Source organism: Oryzias melastigma, linkage group LG19 (assembly GCF_002922805.2).
Source record: "Oryzias melastigma strain HK-1 linkage group LG19, ASM292280v2, whole genome shotgun sequence".
In the NCBI taxonomy this organism is placed as follows: domain Eukaryota; kingdom Metazoa; phylum Chordata; class Actinopteri; order Beloniformes; family Adrianichthyidae; genus Oryzias; species Oryzias melastigma.
In genome coordinates, this window is record NC_050530.1 from 15,756,620 (window position 1) to 15,780,630 (window position 24,011).

General features: G+C 39.7%; 2 protein-coding genes and 1 non-coding gene across 6 annotated transcripts in view; 1 reads left to right on the forward strand and 2 right to left on the reverse strand.

Moving 5' to 3' along the window:
• Window positions 1–1,884: 1,884 nt before the first annotated feature.
• On the reverse strand, window positions 1,885–1,955 carry trnag-ccc. Its single transcript has one exon. It is a non-coding gene; the product is annotated as a tRNA-Gly (tRNA).
• A 155-nt stretch (window positions 1,956–2,110) lies between these two features.
• Window positions 2,111–11,718, forward strand: LOC112154071 (histone-lysine N-methyltransferase PRDM9). Of its 2 annotated transcripts, none has more exons than XM_024284691.2 (7): window positions 2,111–2,306; window positions 2,663–2,774; window positions 2,847–2,933; window positions 3,032–3,303; window positions 3,390–3,457; window positions 4,450–4,640; window positions 9,302–11,718. In XM_024284691.2, exons 2-7 carry the CDS (start codon window positions 2,678–2,680, stop codon window positions 11,209–11,211), a joined length of 2,625 nt encoding a protein of 874 aa, XP_024140459.1. In that variant the 5' UTR covers window positions 2,111–2,306; window positions 2,663–2,677; the 3' UTR covers window positions 11,212–11,718. The 2 variants fall into 2 exon arrangements, with proteins under 2 accessions (XP_024140459.1, XP_024140458.1); XM_024284690.2 differs by having other exon boundaries at window positions 2,112–2,306; window positions 2,656–2,774; window positions 9,302–11,373.
• A 1,746-nt stretch (window positions 11,719–13,464) lies between these two features.
• Window positions 13,465–24,011, reverse strand: part of ppp1r9bb (protein phosphatase 1, regulatory subunit 9Bb) — a 26,162-nt gene continuing 15,615 nt past the window's right edge. For 2 of the 3 annotated variants that reach the window (XM_024284693.2, XM_024284692.2), the window contains 9 exons: window positions 21,353–21,485; window positions 19,026–19,146; window positions 18,154–18,258; window positions 17,358–17,490; window positions 15,497–15,649; window positions 15,336–15,389; window positions 15,015–15,244; window positions 14,839–14,944; window positions 13,465–14,701 (listed from right to left, as the gene is read on the reverse strand). In XM_024284693.2, coding sequence (XP_024140461.1) covers window positions 14,651–14,701; window positions 14,839–14,944; window positions 15,015–15,244; window positions 15,336–15,389; window positions 15,497–15,649; window positions 17,358–17,490; window positions 18,154–18,258; window positions 19,026–19,146; window positions 21,353–21,485 — 1,086 coding nt within the window. In that variant the 3' untranslated portion in view covers window positions 13,465–14,650. The remainder of the gene's footprint in view (window positions 14,702–14,838; window positions 14,945–15,014; window positions 15,245–15,335; window positions 15,390–15,496; window positions 15,650–17,357; window positions 17,491–18,153; window positions 18,259–19,025; window positions 19,147–21,352; window positions 21,486–24,011) is intronic. The other variant, XM_024284694.2, reaches the window with a different exon arrangement.

Genomic DNA, 24,011 nt, shown 5'->3' on the forward strand with positions numbered 1-24,011 from the left:
GGAGAGGCTGGACTGACACTACGGCAACCCTACGAGACAAACATCATGTTTGTGTTTTTTTTTTTAAATAAAGGGATTGTGTTAAATAAAAGGTGTTTTTTCACCCAAAATTCACTATTAGAATTAAAGTAGAAACTTAAATTTGAAATCATCAACCTCCATGATACTCCTCATTTGATTCTGAAAAATGTTTTTCAAAGTGCGCTCCTCCATTGTTTCTTCTACAATCTGTTGCCAGTGGCGACAAACCGTCCTGCAATGCTCCAAGGTTTGCACTTCCAACAGACCTGGAAGACACAAACATCAGCTGAGGAATCGTCTGAATACATCAAAACCTACTCTCCGCTTTGACTGACTTGCCTAGTATCCTCTTGGACAGATCCACAGGTAACCATCTTATGAAGTCTCGATATTGGCTGACTCCAGACATGGATCTGAAAGCACCTGGTACCACTGTGAGAGCAGGGTCCTCTGGTTCCTCATTCCTCTGATCAGAAGTGAAGTTACCCACTGACAGAACAAAAAACAAAGTGCTGGTTAAATCCCCACTATCATCACGTTTTGATCTATTTTAAAATCAGTGGGATTTTAATTATATTTATGCAATTTTTAGCCAAAATTTTTAAAAGTCCTATAGTCTTCTAGGACATAGTTTCTGCAGAGCGGCAGGAGTTCATCAGAGATTCACTTCTGCAGTTGTGGGAAGTAAGCCTTCCTTTATATCCCATTATCTCTTTATTTACACTCTCTTCCTCTAGCTGTAACTTTACTGGTGCAACAAATATGGCGAGCAATATCGGCGCAGTTAGAGTTTTGCCAATTCAGACAAGGATTTGGTCATCTACAATAGGATGCATCCGAATTTAAACTTTATTGAATGCTACAAATTTACAGAACATTTAGACAAAAGCATCCAAAACAAAATAATGACGATAACATTTTAACACAGAATAATTACAGTGGAGAAAATAAGTAATATATATATATATATATATATATATATATATATATATATATATAAGTTAAAAAAGAGACAAATAAACATGAGAAAATAATTTAGTCATCAAGTAGTAAGGCACAAAGGTGTGCTTTGGTTGTATGGATCCTTTTGATGGTGCTCTAAAATTGATAGTTCAGTTATACGACCAAAAAAAATAGGAGACGTTTTTCTTATTCTGCATTTGTTTGAATACATTCTTTGTATTTGTAATATTTTCTTTTATCGGAGTGGATCTTTGACCAGAGAACATGAAACATTTTGGGTGAAATTAAACCTTACCATTGAGGTGCAGGAAGCCCTTTTTCTTTCTGATAAGGAGCACACCTGTGAGGTTACAGAGCATGCGCAAAAGTTCAGAGTCGCACGTAGAGAAAACGCAGCAAAGGTATTATGTCTGCTCCCAGTCTGATCTGCAGCTGAACCATCGCCAGATTCGGTTGATGTCGAGGCGGTTTGGAGCTGGTTCCGAGCTGTGAGAGAGATGCTTGTGAGAGGAGCGCGCGTACATCAACCATTGATGCTGTCCTCAGCAGGCTCTGGATGCTCTCGAGCACCCGCATGCTTTTGCAGCGCAGGAGCAACGCCACCAGCAGCTTTCTCACGGGATGATCTGATATTGTCCATAAACGTTGATTGGAGTCCGGAGTTTTGGAGGCAAAGATGCAGGACGGACACAGCCCGCAGACTTCAGAACATCCCGAATCACTGATAGAATCCATGTTGTCGCTGCAGCGCCTCATGTTGACACTTTAGTTGCTAGGCAGGAAGTTTGTTTTGAACAAGTTACCAAGCATATTGCGCGTCCAAATGGTATATGAGTGTTTTCGTGACATGTAGCTAATTTTTGGAATAAAATTGATTTATTAAAAGAAAATCAAAAGGCGTGCGCCGCCCGGGAATCGAACCCGGGTCGCAAGAATGGGAATCTTGCATGATACCACTACACCAGCGGCGCCGCATGCTGAACAAGAGATGGCAATTGTCTTATACCAAGTGGGCTTGAAGAACTGTGAAGTAATTATGTGTGTGTTGTTTTTGTTATTTGTTAAATCTGCACTAACAATGTATGCCTTTTCAATAAATGTGTTTTCTTTGTGTTCCTTTTGAAATTATATAAATATCTATTGAACGGGCATTGATTGTATTTAACCGGAAGTACCAACCTTTACGCTGACAATCCTCCACATTCACTTCCGGAGTAATGTTGCAAGTACTTTGGGTCAAGCTGTCATTTTGGCTAAGTGCTAGCATTTTTTTTTCTTTTATTAAAAAAGTCCAAGGAATGTTTTTATCGGTAATGAAATAGGTAAGTTTTTTTTGTCCTTCTAAAGTTAACATTTTAAATCTAAAATGAGTTTATTCGATTAGAGAACTATATTGTTGCGGTTTGATACCGTTCGTATTCTCTGTTTGGATAGCCACATTTTATAAAGCCACTTTAATGTTAATTCCCATATAGTTTAATGTATATTAGAATAGCTTTAATCTGTTTTTGAGTGTATTTTTGTGCTAATCTATAAGCATATTTGCATTAAACGAACATTATTTTTTAAGCTAGTTTGGCATGCTAACGTTTAGCATGTGTGTTTATTTACTTTTTCTTGTTTCGTGTGCAAATGACTTGAACCCAAGTTTAAACTGCTATTCGTTTGTAGTCCTCAGGTATTTTTTGTACTCATGTCTGAAAGAGCCACCCACGTGGAGTGGGTTGAAACAACGGAGGAAGTCGTTGAAGCAGCTGAATGTGTTCCACTGAAAAACAACTCTCCTTCAGGTACTTAAGCATAAAAGAACAGATTTGGATTGATTATAAGAGCTAAATTAAAATGCAAGGCTGTTCCTGCAGTGGTTCTGGAGGCGACACAAACATCTATCCAGGAGTTATTAAATTCTGTGGGACAAGAGGAAAGTTCCAGGGGTCATGAGGGTTTTTGTAAGTAAAAAATAGTTTTATCTTAAATAAATAAATAAAGCCCCAATTGTGTTCCATTAAGCTAACCCACTTTAGTGTCTTCTTTTCCCCCTCTCCAGGTTGTGAGGAGTGTCTAACTCTTTTCCAGAGTAACCCTGACAACATAAATGGCCCTTCTTTCATTCTCGACTTCCAAACAAGCATGGGCGTCCAGCAGAGGGCTCTACTCACTTTACCCTACGGCCTGATGATCGGCAGATCTAGTATTCCCGGGGCAGGAATCGGTGTCATTAATCATGGACCGGCGGTGTCTCCAGGAATGCATTTTGGACCGTACGAGGGGGAAGTGACTACAAAGGAGAATGCGATTACAAGTGCATTTTCCTGGGAGGTTGGTGTTTATTCTGACTATTGTCAGCAAAGTTTTCAACTGAAATTCACTTTATATATATTTTTTTCTATTTGCTTTAATTTTAGATTTACAAAGAAGAAGACAACTACGAGTACATTGATGCCGCCAATGACTTCTACTCAAACTGGATGAGGTACTGAAATGAAAATCCTAGAAATGATGGTCCTAGACTGCATCTTTAAGCAATAAGTCACATTATTTGTAGCTGAAAAAATGAATTCCTCTCACATTTCTTTGCAGAATTATCAGACAACCTAAGGACTGTGAAATAAAAGGTAGACCGTAGAACAACAGTTTAATCAGAGGAAAGAACAGTGAGATGCTCATTTTATTGTGTTAAAAAATCTTACGATATGACTGCAACCACTACAAAAATATAGTTTTCTGTATTTAAATAAAGCGTAACATCAATTGTACTTATCAAGAGTTCGTCTAATTCTGAAATAACAAATTCAATAAAATATGTGACAACTAGCAGATAAAGGCTCATGAACGCAGACACTGATGTAAACCTTTAAAAAACACATTTACTTAAAGACCCGCTCTGATGAGAATTGTGTTTTTAGCATGTTCTTGTGGAATTTTTCTGATTATGGAGTAAATATATTTTTAGAAATTAATTTCAAAATTGCATTTTAGTATGTATTTAGTTAAATTGTTGCGAATTGGGAAAAATATAGTTTATAAAAGTTTATTTGTAACATAGAAATGCGCTGAGCGGGCCACAAGCTCCCTGCTTCGCATTAGGGAGGGGAAGGGGGAACGGGGTTGCCCCACGCCACAACTCAGAGGTGAATTTCTAATGAACTACAGCCGTTCTGCAGAAACTTTGTCCTAGAAAATGACAGGTTTTGCCTAAAATCGGCATAATCCTAATGAAAAGATCACTGGGAACACTTTTTAAAATCAATTTTTTTGGTTCTTCATCTTTTTTCTGCTCTTGATGATTCATCAAATCATCCACTCATATAATAAAGTCTTAACTCAGGTGGATATTTTTAGATCACATGCTTGAGAGTGAGCAATTTAAACTATTTTTGGATTTTCTTTGTGATTGCTCCTCACATCATTTTCTGCTACACGTCCTGCTTCTAGGTTTAAGCGTTTGTCGTTTTCTCTAACCAGGTACGTCACCTTTGCCCGTTCCAAAGAAGAGACGAACTTGCTGGCGGTGCAGTACAACGGGAGCATCCTTTATCACTGCTGCCGGACGATCCACACCGGAGATGAGCTCACGGTGTGGCCCAGCAACAAGCTGCTCTCTCATTTCAGCAAAGCGTGGACTCAAATGTGGCTTTCCAAGTTGAATGCAGCAGGTATGCTACATTTCTGCTTAGTCATAGCTTAGTCTGATCATCTTTTGATCTATTTTAAAAGCGTTCACAGTGGTTTTTAGTAGAGATGAGACAAAATATCAGGATGGCGAACTATCACGATATTTCAAATCCCTTCTTTTCCACAATCGTTTTTTTCTTTTTTTAATACTACAGAAGTCCACCAGGGGGTGCTTTTCATGAATAAAACAGTGAAGTGTAGGTATGCAGCACCAAAACTGTAATAAATTTTCACCAAACTGGTGCGGTTTTAGGCTTTAACAGTGCCGGTGTAGTGGAGCGGACTCTCGCTGCTTCTCCATCTGCAGTGCGGGGGGGAGGGGCTGCTCATGTTCTCCCATATTCCTACGCTGAGAAGTCACACATGCAGATAGCAGAGTGGCCGCTAGCAAAAAGGTCCAAAGATTCTGTATTTTTCAAATAGTCACAGACAAAAACGTGGTTTGTAACCACGGTAACCTGTCCGAACACTGCGCTAAAATAAATCAGATTCTAGCAGAGAGGTGTGCAGCGTTTGACCATACAAGTGAGACGTCAGGCGCTGCAATTTTTTTAACAGGTGTGTATGCTAGTGTACACATGTGGAGCATATGACTAAAGTGTTGTCTATTAAAGAAAGGTTCAGGAAATTTAAATAAAAAAATAGGTGGAAAATTAATACGGCTGCCAGCACTGTAAAAAACAATGATTATATAATAGTAAAAGTTCATATTGTTCCTCAATAATAATAATTTTTCGGACAAAAAAATGTAAAGTTATGAGTTGTGGATTTTTGTTTCCACATTTATTGTATTTGAAGTGAAGAGGTCATTTGATATACTCTAGTCTAGATTTTAGTTCTTAATTCGAGCTTTGTTTATTTGTTACCTTAAAGTGTATGTTATTAGGAGGGAGAGGAAGCAGAAGCGTGGCTGCCGGTCTGGCGTCGTGCTAAAGCTAAAGAAACAGCCACACAAGCCACCGCTACCGAGCCTGTTCCTCTCAAATGCCAGATCCCTGGTACACAAAATGGACCATCTGAGACTACAGCTGGTAGGAAATCGGCACGTAAACAACTGCTGCGCGCTGATCATCACAGAAACCTGGCTTCACTCGGACATTCCCGATGCTAGCATGCAGCTCGAGGGCCGCACTCTGCTTCGCGGAGACAGAACGCAGGACTCCGGTAAGAGCAGAGGAGGGGGGCTCTGTGTTTACGTGCATCACAACTGGTGTACAAACGGGACGATTATCGACCAACACTGTTCCCCTGATGTGGAGTACATGTCCGTTAAATGTCGGCCCTTTTTTCTACCGAGAGAGCTGACTGTTGTGATCATCACGGCCGTGTACATCCCGCCGGACGCTAACGTAAACACCGCGCTCTCTCTCCTGCTGAACGCCGTTAACAAACAACAGCGGGCTCACCCCGACGGCGTTCATATTATCGCGGGAGACTTTAATAAGGCCAACTTAAAGTCAGTTCTCCCAAAGTTTTACCAGCATGTGAAGTGTTCTACAAGGGGGGAGAACACTTTGGATCACGTTTACAGCAACATCAAGCATGCTTACAAAGCCACACCCCTCCCCCACCTCGGACAATCAGACCATCTTTCCCTCCTGCTCTTCCCGGCCTACACCCCCCGCAGACGCCAGTCAAGGCCCACCACAAAGACCATCACAACGTGGCCCAATGATGCTCTGCCCATGCTGCAGGACTGCTTCCTGGAAACGGACTGGAATTTATTCCACCAACAAGAGCTGGAGTCACTCACAGGAACAGTGCTGGACTACATACAGTTCTGCATTGGGAATGTGACGGTGGACAAAACTATTCGGGTTTTCCCCAACCAGAAACCCTGGATGACCAGCCAAGTCCGCACACTCCTCAGAGCACGCGACACCGCCTTCAGGTCAGGAGACAGAGCACTATACAGTGCTGCTCGTGCTGACCTGAGAAGAGGAATCAAAAAAGCCAAAGCAGACCACAGGATGCGTATAGAGTCCAACCTCTCTAGTAACAACTCTCGGGAGGTCTGGCGAGGCATCCATGACATCACCAACTTCAGAGGATGTGAGGTGTCCACAGCAACACCAGATGCTGCCCAAGCAGAGGAGCTGAACCGCTTCTTTGCTCGCTATGGACTCCCACAACAACACCCCTCTGCTCCAGCACCACCCCCAACCCCACCACCCCCCAGCTCACCTCCACTCACTGTGCAGGAGCACAACGTCAGACGGGTGCTCCAAACAGTGAACCCAAAGAAGGCTGCTGGTCCCGACGGAGTACCAGGCAAAGTGCTTCAGGCGTGTGCCCACCAGCTCGCCCCCACCTTCACAAAGATCTTCAACCTCTCCCTGGCCCAGGCAGAGATCCCATCCTGTCTGAAATCTGCAACAATAATCCCAGTTCCAAAGAAGTCTCCGACCACCAGCCTCAATGACTACCGTCCAGTAGCCCTCACCCCGGTGATAATGAAGTGTTTTGAACGGCTCGTCCTTCAACACATCAAAGATCATCTCCCCACGGACCTGGACCCTCATCAGTTTGCATACCGAGCAAACAGATCCACTGAGGACGCCATCGCTGTAGCTCTTCACTCCACACTGAGCCACCTGGAGCAGCAGCAGAGCTACGCTCGGATGCTCTTTGTGGATTACAGTTCAGCCTTCAACACAATAATCCCGGACAGACTCTGTGAGAAACTGGTCACTCTTGGCATCCCTCCCCCCACATGCAACTGGATCAACAACTTCCTCTCAGACCGCTCACAGGCTGTGAGACTCGGCCCCCACCTCTCCTCCACCTGCACACTCAGCATCGGCTCTCCTCAGGGCTGTGTGCTGAGCCCTCTGCTGTACTGCCTCTACACCTACGACTGCAGTCCAGCCCACCACAATAACCGGATCATAAAATTCGCTGATGACACCACAGTGGTTGGACTCATCTCCAGAGGGGAGGAGTCTGCCTACAGGGAGGAGGTCCTGAAGCTGGCAACCTGGTCTTCAGAGAACAACCTCACTCTGAACACCAAGAAGACCAGGGAAGTCATCATCGACTTCAGGAAGCACAGCCCTGACCCCGCCCCCCTCCACATCAATGGTGAGCTTGTGGAGAGGGTCCACACCATCAGGTTCCTCGGCGTCCTCATCTCAGACGACCTCTCTTGGACAGCCAACATCACAGCTGTCATCAAAAAGGCTCAGCAGCGTCTGCACTTCCTGAGGGTCCTCAGGAAGAACCGCCTCTGCACCAACCTGCTGCTGACCTTCTACCAGTCATCCATCCAGAGCCTGCTCACATACTGCATCACAGTTTGGTTCGGCAGCTGCACCGTCGCAGACAAGGAGAGGCTCCAGAGAGTGGTAGACACAGCTCAGAAGATCATTGGATGCCCCCTCCCCACCCTGACTGACATCTACTCTGCACGCTGCCTCAGCAGAGCTCAAAACATCATCAAGGACAGTTCACACCCCGGTTCGGACTTGTTTGCCCTGATGCCCTCTGGAAGGCGTTACAGAGGCATCAAAACAAAAACAAACAGACTGAAAAACAGCTTCTTTCCAAAAGCAGTATCTATGCTAAACTCCAACTCACACAGATAACTGCTCATCACACTGTACAGTACATGTTCATATATTTATATACTGCTTATGTACATATGCATATGTAAATCTGTAAATCTGGTTATTTAAATGCTCGCTTTTTTGCACATCCATAATGTACATATATGCTCATAGTCTTATATGGCACAGTTCATTGTATATATTTTTCTACATATTTTTTATACTTTATATCGTATTTTTTATATTATGTTCTGTATTTTTTATGCCACTTGCACTGAAACGGTTGCTGCAATTTCATTGTCCTTGTGATAATGACAATAAAGGTCTATCTATCTATCTATCTATTATTGTAAAGACACATTAGTATTTATTGATAATTTTATTTTACTATTTCAGAGGATGTTACATTAATTTGTTGTGTTTTAAATTGTTCTAAAAACAAGAAGGTGTCATGAAAAAATAAAAATGTATATTTGTTAAAAAAAAAACACAATATATATCATATTAATGATTGCAATGTCTGCTATATTGTGATACTATTGGTATTGTATCATGAGTCTGAGATTCCCAGTCGGAGTTTTTAGACAAAAAAAGCCTGTCATTTTCTAGGATATAGTTTCTATAAAGCGGTAGTACTTGATTAGAAATTCACCTCTTAAGTTGTGGGTGGTACCGCTGGTGCAGAGTAAGTCTGCTCTTATTTCCCAGCATCCATTTGTTTACACTCTCCCACTAGTTTAAAGCCCCTCACAACCCCAAACTAACATTAATCAAAAATGCTCAGAAAAGCAAATTTTATCTCAATTTTCTTTATATACAGCAGAAGGAGAAAATATGTGAACATTTAAGAATTACTTGGTTTATGCAAAAACTGAAAACACAATTGATGTTAATTAAAACATGAAAATATTTGTGTTATTTAGATTGAGATAAAAAAGCAGAAATTAAGGTTCTCCCAAAGTGTTCACATACTTTCTCTTGTACACCATGAGAAAAATACCACAAGAACATGTTAAAGATGATTTTTATTGGAGTGGGTTTTTAAATTGTGCCAACTGGTTTTGTTTTAGAGTGTAACTATGTATTCTTTATTTCAGTTGCAGAGAGCGACACATCAACAACTTCTACCATCTTCCCGTGCTCTGACTGTCCTCTCTCTTTCACCACCGAGGCGTTCCTCCAGCGACACACAGAGAACTTCCACTGTCAGCCTAAAGCCATGGAAGCCGCTGAAGATCCTGCAGCTTCTGCTGTAGACTCGGATCACTTCACTGAATCTGTTACTATTATAACTGTGGATTCTGTCAAATCCAACACCTGCGAGGATTGTGGGAAAGTTTTTAAGCAAATCCCTCATCTGAAGAGGCACAAGCTGTGCGTCCACTCCAACAAGCGTCCGTACTGCTGCCCGCACTGCAGGAGGAGCTTCAGCCAGGCGTCCGGCTTGATCAGACATCAGCTTGTTCACAGAAAGCCGACGGCGGGGAAATCTCAGAATGGGGACGGAGACGTGTGCGAGAGCTCAACGCCGACCGTAGATGAATCTGAGAAAACGACGGATGTGGTCGCCGCTGAAGATCTGCAAAAAGACGCAGAAGTTCCCGACACGGTTGTAACCGAAGAAGCAGATCCGGGTCGTCTTGCGTGTTCCGACTGCAGCAGCAGCTTCACAAACGAGGCGGACTTGAAGAAACACAGAGCGGGAGCCCACGAGAAGCTGCGACCGTACGTCTGCGGCGTGTGCCACAAATGCTTCTTCCAGTACCACGACCTGAACCGGCACTTGCGGTGCCACCGTAAAAAGAGGGACAAAGCGAAGGCGCGTCCGAAAACCCCGTCCGCGATGCCCTTCAGCTGCGCCAAGTGTTTGACCGGCTTCGACTCGGTGGACGCCCTGCAGCAGCACGTAAACGAGCTTCACTCGGGTGAAGAGGACGCCCCGCTTCCCGCCGAACCGGTCCAGCACGATCAGCATCCTAGGCCTCAGCGTCTCGCTGCGAGGTCGAAGGTTTCCGCCGTCACCAAGCTCATAGCCCCAAAACGCAAGGCAGCCGAGAAAAGCTCCGAGGTCGACGGCGCCACCGAAGCGAAGTTACGGCGATGGTTCAGCTGCAATCACTGCAAACAAACCTACGGCAAACCGGACGATCTCAAAGCCCACAAGTGCTCCTTGAAGCCCCTCAAATGCGGCCAGTGCGGGGCCACTTTTTTGAAGACCGGCTTCCTGAGAAGACACGAGCAGGTTGCCCACGTCAAAGCAAAGTCCTACAACTGCGAGCGCTGCAACAGAGACTTCTCCACGCTCGGGAAGCTCAAGCAACATCAGAAAAACAAGTCCTGCTTGAAGTACCACTGTGCGTCCGAGCATTACCCGTGCTCCTACTGTCAGTTTTCCTTCACCTTGAAAAGCTACCTGAACAAGCACCTAAAGCGGCACCACCCCATGGAGTTCCTGTCTCTATCTGAACAAGGCTCTCCGATAGTTCAGTCCGAGGAGAAGGAACAGGGGCATGTTTGTAAGCATTGTAAAATCAACTTCAGCACCACCAAAGACCTGAAGTCGCACCCTTGCTCAAAGCAGGTGAAAGTTCTCTATCTGTGCACGGACTGTGGCAAGAGCTTCAACAACCACTACAGCCTGAAGCAGCACCAGCGGATCCACACGGGCGAGAAGCCCTTCTCCTGCCCCCAGTGCACCAAGAGCTTCTCGTACGTGGGCCAGCTCAACGTGCACCTCAGGACTCACACGGGCGAGAAGCCCTACCTGTGCACCCACTGCGGCGAGAGCTTCCGGCAGTCGGGGGACCTGAAGAGGCACGAGAGGAAGCACACGGGCGTGAAGCCCTACAGCTGCCCCGAGTGCAGCAAAAGCTTCAGCCGCCCGCAGAGCCTGAAAGCTCACCAGCTGCTCCACTTAGGCCAGAGGATGTTCAAATGCAGCCAGTGTGGGAAGAGCTTCTCCAGGAACTATCATCTCAGGAGGCACCTCCAGAAGATGCACATGTAACTTCATCTCATTTTTCATAAAAAAAAAATGCAGAAATTCTCTCCTCTTAATGTTAAATGGCTTTATTTCCTGACAAAATGCAGAACTTTTGGAGTCTCTGTTGCAGTTTGTTTTTGTTTTGGCCAAGTTTGGTTGAATAATAAATATTGGCTCAAATTTATTGTTTTCCCACTAACAGCCACTAGAGGGCGCTGGAGATGTGTGTCAGTATTTGCTACAGACAGCAACGTAGAAGAAGAAAAACATGGAGGAGAATCTGATCGTTCTCCTGAACTTTGATATTTTTATTTGCATCAAGATATTATTTTTGTTTTTATTTTGTGGAACAGCAACTCATCAAATTGGGTTAAAGACACACAGACGTACTGGTGAAACCGGCATTATTCAGATGCAGCTCCTGTAGTAGAAGGTAAAGATCGCCATTAAAAAAAACAACTGATCTCATGAACCCAGACATGGAGACACGTTTTGTAGAGTTCTTCAGAATAAATAAACCTAATTTGTCAATGTCGTCCACGTCTTCCATGCATTTCCATGTAGCAATGAGGCTTAAAATTTGAAAGTAGCTCCTCCCACATGCGTCGGGAACATCTAGTTTATGAACACATTTTTGGACAAGCATTGAACAATGAATTTGATGGGATAAAAAGGCAGTGGACGAGAATTCAATGCATGAACGAAGCTTTAAGCCAGACTTTGCAGATTTGTTCAGAAGTAAATCAAGCTAGCTTTTCTCCTAAAAGTTAACTTATACTATGAAAAATACAAGTACTTAACCCTGTACTCCCCACTACATCAAACAGTTGACAGAAAAAAATGGGATTGAAACCCTTTGAGTTATTCCTACCTTAAATGCTTAAAAATTTAGCTAAACTTTTTCCCGCCAAAAGTGTTTTGGAGATTTCACGAAGGCAGCCATCTTGAAATGAGCAGGAAAAGTCCCTCTTCTGCCCCTAGTGGAATGATGATGAACTAAAGGGCAGACAACATGGAAACTTCCACAAAAAATTTCCGATATATATTATGAAGCGTTGAGTGACTTGTACATTTTTGCTCAAAACAATGTTGGTTAAAATTTAGACACAATGTTCAGGAAAAAAAGCATCTTATATTCCTCACTGTCTCAAATTTGACCCCCCACATTATTTTCAACATGAAACTATTTAAAATAATAAATTAATCAACAGTTTACATTATTTGAATACAGAAAGTCATTATTTTAGGAAATGAATCACAATCGATAAGTTATCCTCACCCTAAATATAAATTAGCTAGACTTTTTCCCGCCAAAATTGTTTTTGAGATTTCATGGAGGCAGATATTTTGAAATGAATAGGAAAAGCCTTCTAACTTCCACTGATCGATGATAAAGTACAGGGAAGAAAACATAAAAAAAAAATTGCGATATATATATATATATATATATATATTTGTATATATTAGTATAAACTACATAGCGTTGAGTGATTTAGTATGTTTTTGTTCAGGAAAAAAGGACCTTAATTTCCCCTTAGTCACATATTTGACCCACACATTTTTAACATGCAACTGTACTCAAAATAATAAATGATCCGATTTTACATTAGTTGAATATAAAAAGACATATTTTTTTTAAAGGAGTAACAATACATGAGTCATTGTCTCCTTAATTTTTGAAAATTTAGCTAAACTTTTTTTCCACCAAAAGTTTTGTTGAGGGCTGCACGGTGGCGCAGTGGTTAGCGCTCTTGCCTCACAGCAAGAAGGCCCCGGTTCGAATCCCGGCTGGGACCTTTCTGTGTGGAGTTTGCATGTTCTCCCCGTGCATGCGTGGGTTTTCACCGGGGACTCCGGCTTCCTCCCACCGTCCAAAAAACATGCTTCATAGGTTGATTAGTGACTCTAAATTGCCCCTAGGTGTGAATGTGAGAGTGAATGGGTGTGTGATTGAGGCCCTGCGACAGACTGGCGACCTGTCCAGGGTGTACCCCGCCTTCGCCCATCAGCAGCCGGGATAGGCTCCGGCACCCCGCGACCCCGAAAGGGAAGAAGCGGTTAAGAAGATGGATGGATGGAAGTTTTGTTGAGATTTCACAGAGGCAGCCATTTTGAAAAAAACAGGAAAAGCGCTTTTAGTGGAATGATGATAAACTACAGTGCAGAAAATATGGAAACAAATGGGTTTTTATGGAGTTTAAATCATGCATGTAGGCTATTAAATATGATAATGTAGGGTTTATTTTATGCAATTATTAGAAAGAAAAAAAACACCAATTTGATCTTCACTGATGACCATTTATTCCACAAAACATACAATGCAAAGCATGTGCACTGTACAAGCCTTAATAATATGAAAATAGTCATAACCATGCCTGTTTTTCATGTTTTTTTTTATTTCTTCTCACCCAGATCTACCTTTTACATGACAGAACTGATGATCCAGTCAGTTTGTAATCTAAAAGCTCACATTTCCACCTTAACTACACCTTAAAAGGAACATTTTGAAGTCTTGAGTCATACAAACATACTGGTTATAACAGGTTGCACATTTAACACATGTGAAAAACCGGTAGAAACCTGGCAGTGTTTTCACCCCCCGTGTGTTTCAACATTGCTGGTTCTAGACTAAAAGTTCCTGCTCAAAACTTCCCACTTTTTGTAACGTTTTAATTTAATAATCAGTAGTTTTAGCTAATATCAGTTACACAAGTCCTTAACATCTATCGGAGGAGAAAAGAGAAGTAGTTTATTTTGAAAGTTGGTCCTTGATCTGAAAGACGAGGAGTGAAACTGGAGGGTTGTAAAAAGGGAACACTTCAGAAAGGTAGGCAGCAAGTGGTCGTCACGGTGACCCGCCATGAATGTAGGGTTACGGTTTGTACACTTTAAAAAACAAAAGAACAAAAACAAAGAAATTAATGCCACCTTCGATTCTTCTGTCCAAAGAAGCTCCTCCTTGATGTCTAGTGCAGTCTCGGTCCAATCAAATAAAATCTACAAGCCGCTCATTACTTTACATTATGATAATTGTTATGCACAATAAAACTTTTTACAAACAGAAATGATAAACCACACAGTTTCACATCTGTACACACAAAAATAAAAAGGTCACAGAGCTAGGCGAAAGAAAGAAAAAGGACTTTTGTTTTTTGGCAACTGAAGTAAACGGCTTGTCACAAAACATGAAAATCCAGGGCTAAAAAAAGAGAACTTAAAAAAAAAAAAAACATAAAAAAAGGAATGGAAACAATTCTGCATTCAAGATTGTAAAACTTTCCATAAATATTAAACAGAAAAACACGGTTTAAAAGGATTTAGTGGTTGAAACACGAGGCCTGAGGACACAGTTTGACCACCAATCCAGACAAAAACATACCCTGCAGTTCAGTCTAAATACCATAACACTTCTGGTCGTTGGGGGGGGGGGGTATATGCAAATGAAGGGGGGAAAACAAGGCTTTTATAGAGGTTCGGATTTCAGCTCCTCCACCCGGCACTCCAGATCTGCAACCTGAAAAAGACAAAAACAGTTCTGTACGGGGGCGGAGCTACAGCTGCCCTCTCCTGCAAAAATCCTTTTGGAGCTTAGTTAGTTTTAGTGTCTGCTGTACTGCTAAATTAAAATCTAATACTTCTAGTCTTCAGTACCTCTCCTACCTCCTCTTCCAGTTGTCCCGACTCCTCCTTCAGAAGGGAGGTCTCGGCTCCAGCTTGTGCACAACGTTGAGTCTCCTTCTTTAGATACTCGATTTCCCTTTGACAAAAAAGTTTTATAAGTAAAAAAAACCCAAAATACTTCAAGTCTTTTAGCTGGATGATCTTACTTCTGCTGATACTCCTTGATCATTCTCTTGGCTTTGCTGTATTTGCGCTCCAGCGCCTGATACTGAGCCTGCGTCTCCTTCAGGTGCTCGTCCACAGCCTGACACAGGCTCTGCGCTTCCATCCAGTAGCCTTCCAGCTTCTCCATGCGCTCCTTGTTCTCCTGCAGCGTCTGCTCCAGCTGGGCCTTATCCATGCGCCAGCGCTGCTTGTCCTGCTCCGCGTGGTGCAGCTGCACAGATAAAAAACACAAAAACATTTTGTCTTCACATCACACTTTAACCAAAACGAGATTTAGAAAGTAACCTTAAATGTTCTCCTACCTTCCTTTTCAGCTGCTGGATCTCAGCTTGGGTCACAGCGTGTTTTATTTGAAGCTTTAGCAACAAAAAACACACAAAAAAAATACCATTAAAAACCTGAGAGACTTAGTTACATCGTTAGTTTTAACTACATACGACACATTCTACTTGTCGTGTCTCACCTCTTTGTATTTATGGGCCAGTTTCTCAGGATCCGTCTCCAGAGGCGATATGTCCTCATTCTCTGCCAAGTCAAAAACCTCAATGGCGTTTGGATATGGTGGGCTGGTCTCTTCCTCCTCATCCTCTTCCTCATCTGTGCCATATTCAGCTCCCTGCAGAGGAAATAAATATGTGTTAAGGGGTAGTAATCATCAAAATGTGTGTTAAAGGAAAACAATATCAGATACTTGGATTAAAATAAGCATTTTCTTTTTTTATTATTCCTAGTTCTGCACACAAAAGTGCCACTAGATGGTGCTAAAAGTACAGATTATTTCATCAGATCACGAAGGCTTTTCTGGAACCAGCAAAAACTTCTGCTTTTGAATCTTAGAAATCAATTTTATAAACCAAAAATGAAGCATATGACAAACTACAGACTATGGGAAATTTACTTTAAAGTTACATTTTGTTTAAGATAACTTTAACGATTAATTAGACTCTTTTTGTGAGCACAGTATTTGACACAGTAGATTACAACATTCTATTTACCTGACTAGTTCTGTTATCAACTAATTTTACTCTTATCTCACAGATTGAAGGTTTTATCCAAGTATGGATACATGCTCCTCAAGAGTCCATGAAATCATTTCTGGGGTTCCCCAAGGATCAATCTTAGGCCTACTACTATTTTAAGTTCCACTTCAACTGTATGTTTTTTCTTTTGTAAAAGTGTTCCCAGTGGTGTTTTGATTAGAGTAATATAGTATTTAGCTAAAACCAAAATAGGGTACGTCGATATTTAGGACATAGTTTCTGCAGAGCTACAAGAGCTCGTTAGAAATTCACTTTGGGTTGTGGGTGTGTCCTGCATTATGAAAAAGCAGCAACTATAGAACATGTAAAAATAACGTCTTCTGAGTATTTTCCCTTAATTTCCAGTAAAATGAAGAATTCATTTACAATGATTCATGTCTTTACGATAACATCCTAAGAATATTAGGAGTTTAGAAGAGAATTAGTGTATCCTAAGAAGAAATAGAAAAGGAGAAAAATGATTCCAAACTGCTTTTATTTCTAAATTTGTATTAAAAGTGATCACAGATTCAGTTTTTATGGTCATTCTCTGCTTTATAGCTCAATTTTTTGGTCTAACAAAAATAAAGGCTCTTTATACAAAACAGGAGAACAAAACCAACATGAATGAAGGGCTTATTAGTGGAAAATTTCCTCCAAGAAAAATCTGAAGTTAAAACAAAAAAAAAGTTGAAAATGGTTCTTTGACTTCTTTCTGTTAAAGTGTTTTTGTTAAATTTGAAAGTGGAGCTTAAAAAGCAGTTTTATAGCAATATTTTGAAATTCATTTCAAGTAGTAAAAGGAGAAAGACAGTGACTATTTTTTATATTTTTAAATTTGTTTCCAGTGGTATTATGAAGTTTTTAAACAAAATCCCAAAACCTGAATGTTTTAAAAGCCATTTTTCATGTTGATCTGAAGCCTCATTTTCCAAAATCTCCTCTGAGGGGGCGTGGCTTTTGGAGCTAAGCTGCTGTAAAGCTGTAAAGTTTAGTCAAGTAAGAAAAATGACTGAATGATCTTTTATTCTGAAAAATCCAACACAAACTTTTTGATTTCTGTCTAAAAACTGAAGATAAATATAAAAAAACACTAAGAATACTTTGAAAATGCATCAATAGATGATTGTAGTTGGATTTTAAACGTATTAATCATGTTTTCATCTTTTGAGTAGTACTTGCATTGTTAAAATATTTCATCTTCTTCTTACTTTGATGAAGATTTTCTCCCCTTAATTTGTCTAAAATACTTTCTAAGAACATTTCTTTTTTTGGAGGGTTTCTGTCTTGTTTTAGGTGGCTGACCTCTTGCTCATCCATGTACTGATTGTAGCGCTGCTCCATCATCTCCCTCTGCCAGCGCTCCTGCTCCAGCGTCTGCTGGATCAGCTGGGCCACCTCGCTCTGCTCTCCCGGCTTCTCCCGTCCAATCACAAACCTGCGTGAAGCGTCCATCAGTCAGACAGTTCTGAACCTTTTTAAAATAAAACTTTCAGTTCCTGTGTGTTATTTTTAGGAGTATTTAAACATTCATAAACACTTCCTGTCTACTCGATGTCTCTCATTAGCAGATTTGAGCTGCGTTACCCTTCATCCTCACTGCAGCAGATTCATCTACGGAGGTCTGTGATCCTCACAACTCCTCAATAATTATCTAAACCCTGAATTATGAATGAGTTCAGGTTACAAAAAGGAGAAGCCAGCATCTCTCAAAACGCCATGAAGCAGTGGCTGAAAATAGACGTGGCATTTAGAGAGGATGGCGTGGATGCAGCGGTGTTTGCTGCTGATAAGGGTGTTTTCTTCTCTTTGGCTCCAGTGTTTTCTTAAGGCTCTGCTCAGAGAGAAAAAGAAGGAGCTCTGAAGTGCGGAAGGGTGCAATCACGACCCTGTGAGGCAGCAGATACAAATCTCAAGTCTGGTGGACAGAAAAGGAAGGATGTGGTTTGAGTCAATCATGCGTGTCAGAAAGGAAGCTGATCGACATCTTTAAGGAAATTTGAAAAGCTCAAGTAAAAGATTAGGCTATATTGTTATTTAAAAACACTTTAAATAAAGTTAAAAAATCAAGTAAATTAAAGAAAAAAAAAAAGGTTCTTACTTGACCGTTCCTGAAGTGTTCCTGAGTACGGAGGCGGCAAAGCTCTGGGTGACCCCCACCAGACTGGTCCCGTCCACCTCCACGATCAGATCATTCACCTGGATCCTGCAGAATGAAAGGAAATCCTCTTTATCTTTTCACTTCTGACCCAAATAAGCTCAACTCTTGATGATAATCATGTTTTGGTGATTTTAACGTCTTCTTTTAACATTTCCAGTAAAAGGAAAGATGGATTTTCACTATAAGACGCCTACAGATTGGAACTTTCTGCAAAAAACAATTCAATTTTCAAAGTTCATAACTTTAATTAATTTGATTTTATATTTTTTTAATCTATTTTAACTGTATTAAATGTCTTGAGTGTGTGTAACTTTTGCATCTTGACTTTAAAAAAGAGATCAGTGGATCTCAATGAGATGTTTTTCGAGTTAAATAATGGTTAAATAAAAAACATAATAATTTTGGATTATTTCTGTATTCAAATCACTGTGAATCAGGAACAAACGAAAAAATATAGTTTGGAAAATCTTGTAGGTGTGACATAGAAGTAACTACGGCAAGCCGGAAGCTCCCTGCTCTCTCATTTTGATGCAACCACTTGTAAACAGTTTGATCTAGAAAGCTCCAGAATTGATCGTCATTTTTGTTGCACTGCTAATGTCAGGCAGGAGGTGTGAGGAGAAACAACTCGGAGTTGAATTTCTAGCTGCTGCTCTGCAGAAATTATGTCCTAGAAAATGACATGTTTTTAGGTAAAAATGACGTCATCATAATTTAAAAAAACAAAAGAAAAAAACACTGGGAACACTTTGAAAATGGACTAAAAGATGATCGTAGTTGGATTTTAAGCTCCTGATGAAACTTTCACTCACCTTCCGTCTCTATGAGCGGCTCCCCCATCCGTGACCGTCTTGACGAAGATGCCCAGTTTCTCCAGGCCCATGTCCGCCCCCGCGCCCATGCCGATGATACTGATGCCCAGGCCGTCGCTATCTGAAAGGTAAACAACTCTCAACTCTCCCTGCTATACAGGGTTAAAGGCTTTTGGAAGTTTAACTGGATTTATCGTCAGGTCAGGTCTCTGGAGTGTACAAACTTCTATTTTCCTGCTTTTGGAAAAGCTTTCTTTAGTTTTAGACCTCGGATGTTTCAGTAGAGACTGATTGCTGTTGCCATGTGTTTATAGTGACCGACGAACTCTGACCTCTCTGATCTTATCATATGCATTCCCGTTATAGAACGCTTCATGAACATATGATTAAAAAACCCTTTGGCTTTTCACACACAGCAGTCCCAACTCCTCAATATATGATCAAGCACTCAAAGACTCTAATCTTGTATAGAATAACTACGGAAAAGGATTAAGGCCACCGGAAATGAAAAAAACAAAGGAAAGTAAAAAGATGAGCAAACTGACGGGTTTTCTTATCTCTATTCTAAGGAAAATGTCAGAATTTAAATGAAAAAAAGGTTAAAAAAATGACTGTCAAAAGTATTAAAATTTACATCGACATTATTCATGGGTAAAAGTGAAAATTCAAGTGAAAAAATAAATACATTTACTATTTTAGTAAAAGAAGAAATTCTAATCAAAACTCAAAATCTGTTTAAAAAAAAAGTCAGGATTAAAATGAAAAGTAAAGTTACATAAATAACTTTCAAAAGGGTCATAAGTTGGAAATTTAAATAAACATTCAGTAGATAAAAAAGACAAAATTCAGAAGAAAATTTTTAAAAAGTTTAGTAATTGTAGTAAAAAAAAAAAGAAATTCTGAACAAAGCTCAAATTCTGAGGAATTAAATAGGAAAACAAATGAAAAGAAAGTTATACAAACAGAATTAAAAAATTTGGAAATTTACGTCAACATTCAAAAGATAAATAGTCAAAATACAGATAAAAAGTCATTACAGTTTTAAGTAAACAATGACAGTTTGACCAAAGCCCAAATTCTGATAAAAAAAAGTTGGAATTCAATGAAAAAGTTACAAAAACAAATCAAATTTACACCAAAATTCAATAGGTCAAAAGTCAAAATTTAGGGAAAAAAAACGTAACATTTACAAATTTAGTGACAAATAAAATTCTGACCAACTGTCAAACTCCAAGAAAAAAGTAAAAAAAATGGAAAGGAAAAAATGTTACAAAAACAACTGTCAAAAGCATCATAACTTAATATATATATATATATATATATATATATATATATATATATATATATATATATATATATATATATATAAAAATCAGACTAAATCTCAAATTCTGAGAAAAAGCCAAAACTAAGGTCAGCTTTCTGACACTTTATTTTGAATTTTTAGTTAAGAAATTAAATTCTGCCTTCTCTTTATTCAATTATTTTATTATTTAATTTTTATAGAAGTAATAATTTAATAAATGATTGTTACAAATTAATTGTGCAAGCATTCATACACTAATAAAATGATCTAGCAAGTTTTAATCTATAATGGAAATGTTTATTTTACTTCTTTAAGAATCAGAATCTCAAAATCTTTGATGATTCAAACTGAGTGATACAATAACCTCTAAAGTTGTTTTATTGAGTAAAAAAAGTAATAAAAAAGCATTTTGCTTTAATATTTTAAATCTATGTTCTTTACAAACTTAAAATCGAGTTCCTGAACTTGATCAGCATTCTTGTGGTATTAAAACAATTCTGCACGAATTTAGTAAAACACTGAAAGTGTGACTTAGTGAGCCAGAAAAACAAATACAAGTTTAATCCTGGATACTCCGACATTTATAAAATTATTCGTCAGTGAAATAACTTTATTAATTAATTAATTAATAAACGTTTGCTTTGGAATTGATGTTCATAAGGAACCATAAACTAGAAATAAATGTTTTCCTTAACTTAGTATCTTGTCGTAAAAAAATTAAGATTAAAATTCAAGTTACAGTTTCTTACTTGTAAATATTTCTGCACATTAACAGGATATTTATGCAGTTTTCCTCTTTTTTTTCCTAGATTCAACCACAGTGTATAAATCCCAAATATGAATTCTTTGGTAAATTATGTTACATATAAACTAATGTTGGAATTTAAGGAGAAAAAATGTGATCCAAAGGACTAAACAGTTGTAAAAACAACTGTACTCAACTCAATTCTATAGCACTGCAGACCAAACAGCTTGAGGTTGAAATATCGTTTAAATCTTTGCATGACGAGGCGTTTGGTACCTTTCTCCAGCTCCACGGGGAACAGGTCCAGCCTCTCCACCCTCTTCTCCAGTTCATACTCGGCTGATGCTGCCATGGGGTCCACATCCTCGTTACGCCTGTCGTAGTCCTCGTTGGGATAGGTGGCAAAAACCTGAACGAGGAGAGAGGAAAACACTGAGAATCCCATCTGTGTATCCAATAAAATCAGGAGGAGACTCCAAACTGCTGTGGTTGATTATTTTACAAAAGTAGGTTCTTTTTTTGGAATGTCATAGTGACACTCTTATGATTACAGCTCCCACTATAGTGAAATGGGAATCTTCTGTTCAGTTAATGATAGATATAAAACTTTATTGGGAAATTCTTGTTTTCTTTTCATAAAAAGACTCTTTTATTTCATTTAGAGCTTAAAAAATCCCTCTTATGTTTATGTCTCTTTATCTTAAGGCAGAGGGGCAATTTTAGTTGAGCCAAAATCCCATCTTGTGACTAAATAAAAACACAAAAACTGAAGTTATAACTGTTACATGAAACATTCAGTATTTATCCATTGAGAAAGCAATTGACATTTGACAAAAAGACAGGAAAAACGGTGGAGAAAATGTCAGTTTTTGCCCCAAATGTGCATTTTTGCTCTGAAAACACCAAATAAGCCCCTTTATAAAAAAAAAAGGATTATCAGCTAAAAGATCCACCAACTTCCTTTACATTTCAAATTCATCTTACTATTTATTTTTGTGTAGAAAAAGAAGCATTAATAGTTTAAATTTCTGCATCAACTGATGATTTGAGCCTAAAAAAGTATATATTTTATCATTTAATTGGAAAAAGTCTCTAACAGAGCTGTATGATCCAAATGCGAAAGAAATTTAGGAAATGCAACAAAGAGACAAGCTTCAGCCAAACTGTCTTTTTTCTTTTTGCGAACAACAACATACCGGATCCAGCTAATAACCAGCGAGTAGAGCATTGATATTGCAAAAAATGTAAAATTTCAATTCTTGAGGTCTGACATTGCCCACTCCTGCTCTAATCTATATTAATAATTTCTATTATTTGATGCAAAATAGCAATAAAGTGATTTTTTTGTGGTTTATTCAAGAATATGTAAAAACAAAGCTGAAACTGATGTGTTTCTTTGCAAAACCATGACCAAATATTAAAGAAAAGTTTTAATAAAAGGTCAACTTCATTCCTGAAATCCGCTCAAAGCTACACAAAGAAAGACGTGTTTGATCTATTAATAAATCTACTGCTATCAGCCCTACTTTTAAAGGTTTTTCACATAAACCTTAAAAAAGTCGTGGCATCAAAGAAACAGAGGATATTTTTAGAAACTGCTTAAGCTGCTACAGTCTATTGGAAGTCGTTGGGATTCAAGCTGATATCCATAATTTAATTTCTGGTTTGATTATAACTGACCACCATCGCTCAAGCAGACGTAATGAAATCCAATTTTATTGTTTCAACACACAGCCACGGTCTTTTCTCCAGACCTCAGAGCCATATCATTTCACAGCGGTAGCCAAACATTCAGGAGAAGGAAAAAATCAATCACAGCCACTGGGAGCTGCTTTCATGAAGACAGAGGACTCTGTTCGGAGGGCTCAACTTCCCACATTCTCCCTGGTCTAACAGCATGACGGTTTACATAACCTCCTCCAGCATGCTAATGGCGGCCTTGCAGGTGCTGCTCACACAAACCCACACTCACGCCGAGCAAATCTTTAAGAGCCTCGTTTTCAGTCTTCCGAGGTGATTATGTATGCAGCACCTCGCCCTCGCCACTAGCTGCTCTAATTCAGAGCTGGACCTTTCTCTGGACAGTCAAAGTTTCTACTAAAACTGCTCAGCTTTGAAGCAAATCGGAGAAATACATGAAGCTTGTCCTGAATTATTGTACAGATAGTGATAGTGTTTTACTATTACGCTGTTTACCACAATGTTAAAAAACTTTCTCATGATGCCCTCTGATAAATTATCCCTTGGCTACAGCCCATATACAGCACTATAGGGTGCACCGGATTATAAGGAGCACTGTCAATAAATGCTTAATTTTCAAGCTAATGTCATATATAAAGTGCACCAAACTATAGGGCGCATTAAGAGAGACAAAAAGTCAGAGGTAAATCTGTCAATTGGACTTTATTGTGCTCACAGTAACTCTAGAACTTGTGACACACTCCATGTTAGCCACGTTAGCATATTCACAAAACCTATTACACCCAACTTTGTTTGCAACACATCAAAAACAAACGGATACCGCTAAAACAAGCGTTAACTGTGTAAACGCTAACTCCTTACTTTGTTAGTAACACATAAAAAACAGACTTATACAGCTAAAACATGTATTACTGTGACTATGCCAACTCCTAACTTTGTTAATAATGTGTAAAAACCAAACCAATTCCTCCAATATGCTAACTCCCAACTTTATTAGCAACATGTAAAAAGCATACCGATCCCGCTAAAACAAACGTTAGCTAACTCCCAACTTTATTAGTTACACAAAAAAAGACAAAAAAAGTCACGTACCGCTGCATGTTAGCTGTATTAGCACATTTACAATAACACCCAACCTTGTTTGCAACTTGTACCTCTCAAAATCACTTCAAAATAAGCAAACAGAACCAGAATGAATCCATATGTAAGGCGCTCCGGATTATTTGGCACACTG

What these genes read in the sequence shown, in the direction of transcription:
- LOC112154071 (XM_024284691.2), top strand. Translation starts at nt 2,678, where the DNA reads ATGTCTGAAAGAGCCACCCACGTGGAGTGGGTTGAAACAACGGAGGAA. An exon ending in CAAGTGCATTTTCCTGGGAG is followed by an intron (nt 3,304 to 3,389) that starts GTTGGTGTTTAT and finishes CTTTAATTTTAG; the next exon opens with ATTTACAAAGAAGAAGACAA. An exon ending in TTCCAAGTTGAATGCAGCAG is followed by an intron (nt 4,641 to 9,301) that starts GTATGCTACATT and finishes TCTTTATTTCAG; the next exon opens with TTGCAGAGAGCGACACATCA.